This window comes from Oryctolagus cuniculus, chromosome 6 (genome assembly GCF_051225735.1).
Source record: "Oryctolagus cuniculus isolate XC-2025 breed Fujian yellow rabbit chromosome 6, ASM5122573v1, whole genome shotgun sequence".
NCBI classification, from domain to species: domain Eukaryota; kingdom Metazoa; phylum Chordata; class Mammalia; order Lagomorpha; family Leporidae; genus Oryctolagus; species Oryctolagus cuniculus.
Genome location: NC_142872.1, coordinates 1,232,667 through 1,242,643, shown reverse-complemented (window position 1 = coordinate 1,242,643; position 9,977 = coordinate 1,232,667). Strand labels below are relative to the sequence as shown.

Sequence of the window (9,977 nt, the reverse complement as noted above, 5' to 3'; positions counted from 1 at the left end):
AAAAGAATGGTATGAGGCTGGCGCTGTGACATAGCTGGCGAAGCCACCACTTGTAGGGCCGGCATCCCAAATGGGTGCTGGTTTGAGTCCTGGCTGCTCCATTTCCAATCCAGCTCTATGCTATGGCCTGGGAAAGCAGTAGAAAGGGGCCCAAGTCCTTGGGCCCCTGTACCCGCGTGGAAGCTCCAGCCATCTGGGAAGTGAACCAGCAGATGGAAGACCTCTCTCTCTCTCTCTCTCCCTCTCTCTCTCTCTCTCTCTCATATTGTCATCAAAACTTCTGGAATGTTAGCAGGAGATTACTGCATCCAAATCTTATCCCATTATTTTGTCCTTCCTTTGCTTAATTATGTGTGAATTATTTGTGAAACCAATTAACTGATATCTGACTGGAGGAAGGAAAATAATGCTTTATTTTATGAAAAGTGAGAGTAAGAGAAGTATTCAGGAATGAAATAAAAATTATATTTAAGAGTGAAAATACTTTACATGATTTTCATATTTGTGAAGGAAAAGGTAAAACCATCACATACAGACTTTAAAAATAATTATGTGGAACCACAATGACTAAGAATTCAAGGAGATAGTCCACGATTATTTTATCTAACTGTGCAATTTCAATGTTTCTTTGGTTATTCCTCTTGATAATAATGAGAAATCATCAAGAATGGCTTTAAAATACCCTGCATTCTATTAAAAAAATGAGACTCTAACTGTCTGAACACAGAATCCTGGCAGGTGCCCTAGTGGGGTGTGCAGGTGTAGGGCCCTGGGACGAGGTGAACTCTTTTTTTTTTTTTTTCCACAAAAGCACTTTAAAAAATATGGAACGCTTCACGAATTTGCGTGTCATCCTTGCGCAGGGGCCATGCTAATCTTCTCTGTATCGTTCCAATTTTAGTATATGTGCTGCCGAAGTGAGCACGAGGTGAACTCTTAAGAATGCTGATTCCAGCCAGTGCCACAGCTCAATAGGCTAATCTTCCGCCTGCAGTGCTGGCACCTGGGGTTCTAGTCCCAGTTGCAGCACCAGATTCTGTCCCGGTTGCTCTTCTTCCAGTCCAGCTCTCTGCTGTGGCCCGGGAAAGCAGTGGAGGATGGCCCAAGTCATTGGGCCCTGTACCCGCATGGGAGACCAGGAGGAAGCACCTGGCTCCTGGCTTCGGATCAGCACAGCGCTGGTCGCAACGCGCCAGCCGTAGCGGCCACTTGGGGAGTGAACCAATGGAAAAAGGAAGACCTTTCTCTTTGCTCTCCCTTTCTCTCTGTCTCTCTCTCTCTCTCACTGTCTAACTCTGCCTGTCAAAAATAAAATAAAATAAAATAAAATAAAATAAAATAAAATAAGAGTGCTGATTCCAGGTAACTAATGGCAAAGCACCGTGATGATGTTATTTCATCTAAAAAATGGGAAATCCAGCAGCCTGTTTTTCCTTCATGCCTGTGGAGTAAATAAGACAAAAGTCTGAAAGGATGAGAGATAAAAAAAAAAGGCAAGGACAGGCATTTGGCCTAGTGATTAAGATACTGGTTTGGGCCGGCGCCGCGGCTCACTAGGCTAATCCTCCGCCTTGCAGCACTGGCACACCGGGTTCTAGTCCTGGTCAGGGCGCCAGATTCTGTCCCGGTTGCCCCTCTTCCAGGCCAGCTCTCTGCTGCGGCCAGGGAGTGCAGTGGAGGATGGCCCAAGTGCTTGGGCCCTGCACCCCATGGGAGACCAGGATAAGTACCTGGTTCCTGCCATCGGATCAGCATGGTGTGCCGGCCGCAGCACGCTGGCCGCGGCGGCCATTGGAGGGTGAACCAACAGCAAAGGAAGACCTTTCTCTCTGTCTCTCTCTCTCTCACTGTCCACTCTGTCAAAAAAAAAAAAAAAGATACTGGTTTGGACACCTGTGTCCCATATTGGAGTGCTTGGGTGCAAATCTCCAGTGCTCACTTCCAAATTCCTGCTAATGTGGACCCAGGGAGGCATCAGGGTTTTAGCTCCTGTCACTCATGGGGGAGGCCTGGATTTATTTCCTGGCTCCTGGCTTCAGCCCACCCAGCCCTCTGCTGTGGCCAGCATTTAGAGAATGAGCCAGCAGATGGGAATGTCTCTCTCTCACTCTCTCTCTCTCCTCTCAAATAAATAGAATAACACCCTCTCAAAGGATTTTTTTTAAAGCACAGTGAAAATGGGGTCATTAAATCAGGAATGAGCCAGGAAACACACAGAAATTTTTATTCTAAATAGAGAGTTTGTATTTGTTAATCTAGGAGCAGAATCCTTCATTTGATCTTAAATGTCAGTGAAATTCACATTTTTCAGGATAGGTAGCTAACTTAGTCTCAAACCCTAGGAGGCCAACATGGCTGATAGCGTGCAGCGTTTAATTAAAGACAAGGGACAGGATAACCCTGTGGGGTTGCAGATTTAAGCCACACATGACCTGCTCCCTTGGCTTTCTCTAGAAAGGCACAGCTCTTGGGCTGCTCACCAGGAGGGAAGTCAGGGAGACTGCACTCATCACCCAGGTCGACAAGTGGAAACCCACTTTAGTCAGCAGCTGTCATAGGAGATTTTGGTATTTCGGAGTCCAGCACACACGGACATCGTTTTTCGTGGTGCTCTATTCCTTCACATCATCTATAAATTAGAGCGTTTTCTTGCTTTATTTACCACAGATGCTCTGAGCTTCAGCGACGCAGCAGCTCTGCTGTGCTAAGTGGATGCAGGGCGTTACTTAGAGCAGTGGAACAGCAGCTGGGTGAAGCATCGCCAGCACCACGGGACGCTGCACTGGGTCTGTCTCCTTGTTTCTGGTTTCAGTCTCTATGGGAAACTTGTAGACTCCACGTGTATGTCACACTCGCTTGTTTGATCAAGTGCGTATAAGAAACAAGCACACAGCTGACCAGTCAGGAGCCAGCAATCTGATAAGAAAACATTTCCAAGAGTCATTGCGGGTAAGTAACAGCGGCACTCACTGCAATGGTATTTAAAAAGTGTGGCAGGACTGCAGAGTGATAACGCATATCTGAAAATGAATACTGTGAGGTGCGCTTCGATGTGGCATTGATGAAAGTTAACTTGTTCTGTCTACACTGCAGGAAATGACTACATCTCAGAGAGATTTATCATTTTGGTGACCGAGTGCTTGGCGGAGGCTTCAGACATAAACTAGTCTTTGCCGTTTATGTAACAGAGGTAGGATCACACGTGTTCTGTGAGCTCAGCACACACAGAGCTCAGGCCGCACCGAGTGAAGAAGGAGGCACAGAGAGAGACGCACGCGTGTGTGCTGCAACCTGCAGGAGGTGAGGAGGTGACGCACAGGTCAAGAATGGTGGGAGGGAAGACGCTACATGCGGGGAACACCTCCTGCACCTGCGTGTGGCAGAGGCCTGAGAGGAGATGCCTGGGTGTGCACTGGGTAGCAGAGAGCAGATGACCTGAAATCCGCGCAGAGACTAGAACAACTTCCTGCAGCACCTTGCAAGTAAGATCCGCAAGGAGACAAGGCCCCTTCTGCAGAAACCTGAGTCTCTGGAGCGCTGAGCCTCTGCGAGGAGCAGTGCCGGCTCTTTGTCTTTGGAGGTTGGAACGTGATTTGTGTGCTGGCAGAACGCAGCACCTTGAGGGCAGACGTGGGATTCAGCCATCCCACTGACTTTCTCTCGCCTCACTGTTCTCTCGGTTATTCTCTACTGATAACAGTTCCTGTACAACTTCTTTCTGTGATTACGACCTCCTCGCTGTATTCTGTTGATTTTCCCTTTCTCTACTCAGCCACCAAAACTCCTTCTATCTCCTGTCTCCAACCCTACTTTCCTCAGTTTCCCGTTTAGCCCATAAATATAGAAGCACAAGTTAGCCGTTCAGCTACAGTGTATTGCAGGGTGCATTAAAGATATCAAGGCATACAAATACTCTTAATTCATACTACAGGAGGTTTGATAAGAATTTGCAAGCTTGTGGATAATCTTATAGGGGAATGATGGAATATTTATCAAGCCACCTCGTGATGTGCATTACGTTTTGAAGCGCATAGCTCTAACATCTTCCGCAGCGTCTCATGTTACTGCATCTATGATTAAACTTCTTCTTGGTCTCACACAGGTGACTCCTACTAAGGCTTTGCTTATGTCAGTCGCATGCCTGAGTTGATAGTGTTTAGAAAAAAGTGCTCGGACAACATGAACCATGTTTACGGTGGCCTCTCTTTACTCTGACCAAGTGAGAGTTTGTAGCAGGTAATGATGTAGTTCAGGGGCCACTTGGAAGAAGCCAGGAGTCTGATGTCCTGTGTGCGGGTTGGACACAGCACATGGAGCTGACACCTGAGCTCGCAGAACCACACACAGAGACACATTTTCAGCAGCTCACCTGCTGTGGGTTAAACTGTCCAAGAACCTTGAGCACAATTACGTTTCAAACCAAGGAGAGGGAGAATTTTACATGTGCCTAACAACGTGAGAGAAGACAAAGCAGAAAGCACAGGACCCTTCCAGGGGCTGGTGATGTTCCGAGCCCAGTGAGGTGGTGATTTCCTGCTGCACACTTTCAGTCAGCAAGCTGAAAATATTCCGGGGCTTTTTTCACCCTGAACTCCTGTCTCAGGCACTGTGCTGGTTGCTGGTTTTGGGAAGATCGGCATTGGCTGACAGTGTTGCTTGAGGATGAATAAGGCAGGCAGCTTAGGAGAGCTCTGACTGCGACTGTGCAGGAACAGTGTGGAAGGTCAAAGTCCCTGCAGAAAGCTCAGGCATCCTCTAGAGCCGTGCTCACGGAGGCGGTTGAGTTTCTGCGCAAGCTTGTCAATGCGTGGACAGTTTCAGGAACTTAGAGCTGACTAGGAATGTGGGGTGGAACATCTGAGTTACAGTGTGGTGTTGTATTCGCAGAGTTGAGTTTGAGCAGACCAGGGTGGGAGACTCAGTGTGAGCTTACAGTGAGTTCAGAGGTGAGTGGAGGATGCCTCTGAGACAACGGATGACACTGACACAAGCAAGCGCAGGAGCAGGGCCAGGCTCTCACTTCCTGTCTGTGGTCCCGGTGCCCGCCAATGCGAAGAGGAGACGACTTCATTGTGACAATAACTAATCAGCAGGTTAGGAATCAGCACATAGGAGGATGCGGGAAAGCAGGGGAAGCAGGTAAATAAATGAAACAACGCCCCAAGGAAGCCCAAAGGCACTCCAAAGGCAATGTGGAAAACAGGGCTGAAAGGGGAGCTCCGTGGAGCGTGCTTCACGATATCCATCTCCCACGAGCTGTGGAAGACCCCTCACGTGAATGAAAGCCAGCCTGCCCACACTGTGGCCGGGGAGCCCCTGAACTCTCCAGGGCAGAGCTGAAGGTGCAAGCTACCTCACGGTGAAGGATGAAGTGGCCACTGCTGTGGGCAGAGCTGCACCTCTGCACTCTGCCTCTTCCCTCCCCCGCCCCTGAAGGCACTGAAGGCGCAAAGGAGACGTGCACTAGAAAGGAGGAAATACCAAACCAAACAGGAAATGAGTGTTGCAGGCATCACTTTTGGAGAGAAAGGCAGGAGAGCCTTGTGAAGCAGGACGGGGCTACGAGGGACTTGCTGTAAGGGCTGGAGGATATCCCCCTTGGTCCAGTTCCCAGCGCCACTGCTCCAGATCAAGCGGCTGAGAGAGCAGGAGCTGGGCTCCTGAGGCAGAAAGCAAAGGGGGTGAGGGCAGGGATTGGAGGACCCATTTCTTTGCATGACAGAGAGAGCAAGAGCGAGAGTGAGAGAGAGAGAGAACACTGATGCGTTAAAGTCCCACAGCAGGCAACAGGTCGGCATAGGAGACAGATACTACACTGCAGGTAATTCTGGGGTGATCTGAGGGAGCCCTCACTGTGATGATATGGTGTTCACATCGGTTTAGATCCATATACAATTCCCACCCATGACACTCAACACACATTTCAGTTGTGTTTCAGACCCATAAAAAGTAAATAAACACACACATATATTCCCACTGAAAATATTAGAAGAAAATAGTTTAATAGTACCATATTAAACCGAAGCCATCCCTGACTGAAACTATAATTGGATTTTTAATTGATTATTTTAAAAGATGAGGAGAAATAAAGTATGCAATACTCACTCCATAGACATTTAATCATTGTGATTTACATTAGAACAATTCACATAATTCTCTCACACACAAAACCATGCCTGGATACTATTTTGCAATAATTTGGGGGTATGGAATAAAAACCCTGCTCTCTTACAGTGTATACACATTGGTTGAAATAGTATTGAATGTATTAAGAATCAGTGATGTTTTCTTGAAATGTTTTATATGTATTTGCATGATAACATTTTCATTCAAGCTTAATTGATTTTCAATTTAACATTGTGGGTGTATGAAACAGTAATAGGCTAAACATACATTTCTCCCTATAGACATTAGTATAAGATTTGTAAAACAATGCAGAGGTTTTGTTAATCAAATGCACCAAATTTTGATAAATTTGGCCAAAACTTTGATGACTTGCTCAGACTCTACATTTCCTCCCCAACAATTAGTTTCTGAACTCGTGTTTTACATACTTCCGTGACAGCTCAGCACTGTTGGCAATAAAGATCACTCTTGGGCTTCTGAGTGCTGCTTTCTTGGTTCCTGGCGTCTGGCTCACTGCCCCATGTCCTCCAGTCCTGGCTCCCCTTCCCTTTGGAAGACAGGACTGTTATTGGCGTCACAGAGTGTTGTGCTTATTTGAGTGGAGAAAGAGAACAGAGTATGTCACTGGCGCCCCAGAATTTGTCAGTCCTCTGGCTCTCAGTTTAACTGTGGAAGGAAAACACACTACACACTTGACTTCTTGCTCAAAGGAGGCTGTCCTCCTCTTGAGAAACCTCCTGGGTCTGTAAGCCGTGCAAGTACCTTACATCTGAAAATCATTTCAACCTAAAAAGCAAGATGCCTGACTCCTAGTTCACTGATGAAGAAACTATACCTCACATAAATCACTTTTCCAGGCAGAGGGAGTTCTGTAGATCTCACACTCAAGTTCTTCATATTTCTAGGACACGAACTTGGCCATTCCTTGCATGTTCTGTCTCCACAGGGAACATGTTCCTCATGTCCTACAATAATCAGACCTTCACCTCTGACTTCATCCTGCTGGGAATCTTCGACCACAGCCCCGCCCACACCTTCCTCTTCACCCTCGTCCTAACCATCTTCTCGGTGACCTGCATGGGGAACTCTGCCATGGTGCTTCTCATCCAGCTGGATCCCCAGCTGCACACGCCCATGTACATCCTCCTCAGCCAGCTCTCCCTCATGGACCTCATGCTCAGCTGCACCATCGTGCCCAAGATGGCTCTCAGCTACCTGTCTGGCAGGAGGACCATCTCGCTGGCTGGTTGTGGAACCCAGATCTTCTTCTATGTCTCCCTACTCGGAGCAGAATGCTTCCTGCTGGCTGCCATGGCCTATGATCGCTATGTGGCCATTTGCCACCCACTGAGATACCAGATTCTCATGAGCCAGAAAATCTGTGGGCTCCTGGCAGCTGCTTCCTGGCTCCTTGGCTCCTCTGATGGTGTAATTGTCCTTGCAGTTGCACTGTCCTTTCAGTACTGTGGTGCCCGGGAAATACCCCACTTTTTCTGTGACATGCCTTCCGTCCTCACTGTCTCTTGCACTAGTACCTCGACCTTTGAAAGGATAATGTTCACCTGCTGTGTGGTTATGCTTCTATTGCCTGTAGCAGTCATCATTACTTCCTATGTGCGGGTTATTCGGGCTGTCATTCACATGGGCTCTGGGGAGGGGCGCCGCAAAGCGTTTGCCACCTGCTCCTCCCATCTCATGGTGGTGGTAATGTACTACGGAGCGGCCATCTTCATATACATGCGGCCCACTTCCCACCGTTCCCCCACACTGGACAAGGTGGTGTCGACCTTCTACACCATCCTCACTCCCATGCTGAATCCCCTCATCTATAGCCTACGCAACAAGGAGGTAGCCAGAGCCCTCAGGAAGGTGCTGGTGAAGCGCAAGTCTGGACATCAGGTTGGTTGATTATCTATATGCTTTGCTTTCTTCCTTATACTTTATGCTTAAAAATGTAAAGATTGGACCAACATATCCCAGCACCCAATATTTACCCATCTATGTAGATTTTCAGCCATCACTAAGGTTAATGAACTGAGAAGTAAATATATAGCCAAACTCAATTATGTCTCTCATATGAAGGATAAAATTGAAAGTTATGAAAATAATAGCTAAAATAACTTGTTAATAAAAAATGTAAAACATGAGTTCAAAAACAAATTGTTGGGGAGGAAATGTAGAGTTTGAGCAAGTGATCAAAGTTAAGTTGATATCTGTGTTCCATAGCCTAATGTTTTATGTGAGCCTCATGGTAACCAGAGTGAAAACACTTAGTAGATAGAAATATGTGGAATAAACCATCAGATCACAGAGGAATAAAGAGGAGAAGAAAGGAACAAAAAAGTCTACAATCAGAAAAAAAGTAATAAGATCATAAGGGTAAATCCTTATTTATCAAGCATCACTTGAAATGCAAATGGAGTAAATTCCCCATTCAAAAGACATGGAAGGCCTGACTGTATTTTTTAAAAGATGAAATTATATGATGCCTACAAGATGCTCAGTTCACATTAAAAGAGATATATAGACTGGATGCGAAGGGAAGGAAAAGTTACTCCATGCAAATGAAAACCAAGAGACCAGAGGTAATTATATTTATTTCAGATAAAATTGACTTTAAGGCAAAACTTTCAAAAGAGACTATGGTCATTATAAATGATAAATAGGTCAATTCATAATAAGCATATAATAGTTATAAATATATATGGTTACACCCAACATTAGGGCACCAAACTCATTACAGATGGACTTGATAGCAGAGATAGACTGCAATACAGTCACAGTAGGAGATAGCAACACTCTACTTTTAACAACAGACATATGATCTAGACAGAAAATCCCTAAGGAAGCTTTGTGCTTCACCAATTGGACCCCATAGATACTTGCTTCCATCATAGCAATTGAATAGGAATTTTTCTCAAGTGCATTTGGGACATAATCCATGATAGAGCATATGTTAGGCCACAAAGCAAGTCTTAACAAATTTTAAAATATTGAAATTGTTTTATCATTTCTTTTTTAAGTATTTATTTATTTATTTATTTATTTGAAAGGCGGCAGAGTTACAGAAAGAGAGAGAGAGAGACAGATAGAGAGATGGGGAGAGAAGGAGAGAGAGAGATATCTTCCATCTGCTGGTTCACTCTCCAAATGGCCACAACAGCAGAGACTGAATCATGATGCAACCAGGAGCCAGGAGCTCCATCTAGGTCTCTCACATGGGTGTCAGGGTCCATCATCAGCTGCTTTCCTAAGCACATTAGCAGGGAGCTGGACCAGAAATGGAGCGTCTGGGACTCCAACTGGCACTTGTAGGGGATCCTGGTGTTGCAGGCAGCAGTTTAACTGCTGTATAACAACGCCAGCCCTGAGTCTCTTTTCTGATCACAATAAGATGAAAGTGGAAATCAATGTCAGGAGGAATATTAGAAAACCCAGAAATAGGTGGAAATTAAACACTATTCTCTTGACAAACCAACAGCTCAAAGAAAAAATTAAGGGGAAATTAAAAATATGATGAAACAAATAAAAATGGAAACACTACATACCAACACTAAGTATATTCGGCAAAGACAGTCCTGAGAGGAACGTCTGTTGTAATAAGCTTCTGCCTTAAAAATGAGTAAATGTCACAAATAAGTGAGCTAGACCCATACCTCAACAAAACAGAACGAAAGAGGAGCAGGGTGGCAGAGCAGGTTAAGCCACCACATGGGACACCTGCACACCTGGCTTTAAGTCCAGCTTCCTGCTAATGCAAGCCCCGGGAAGCAGATGGCAGCTCAAGTACTTGAGCTCCTGCTACGCACATGGGAAACCCAGATGGAGTTTCTGGCTCTTGGCTTCAGGCT

The 9,977-nt window shown here is 45.9% G+C and overlaps 1 protein-coding gene and 1 non-coding gene across 2 annotated transcripts; one reads left to right on the top strand and one right to left on the bottom strand.

The window, feature by feature from the left end:
• Positions 1-818: 818 nt before the first annotated feature.
• LOC127489558 (U6 spliceosomal RNA) lies at positions 819-925 on the bottom strand. The gene has a single exon (XR_007917465.1). It is a non-coding gene; the product is annotated as a U6 spliceosomal RNA (small nuclear RNA).
• A 6,152-nt stretch (positions 926-7,077) lies between these two features.
• On the top strand, positions 7,078-8,034 carry LOC100339620 (olfactory receptor 2M3-like). The gene has a single exon (XM_017339477.4). The coding sequence runs from the start codon at positions 7,078-7,080 to the stop codon at positions 8,032-8,034; it is 957 nt and encodes a 318-aa protein (XP_017194966.2).
• Positions 8,035-9,977: the final 1,943 nt, after the last annotated feature.

What these genes read in the sequence shown, in the direction of transcription:
- LOC100339620 (XM_017339477.4), top strand. Translation starts at nt 7,078, where the DNA reads ATGTTCCTCATGTCCTACAATAATCAGACCTTCACCTCTGACTTCATC.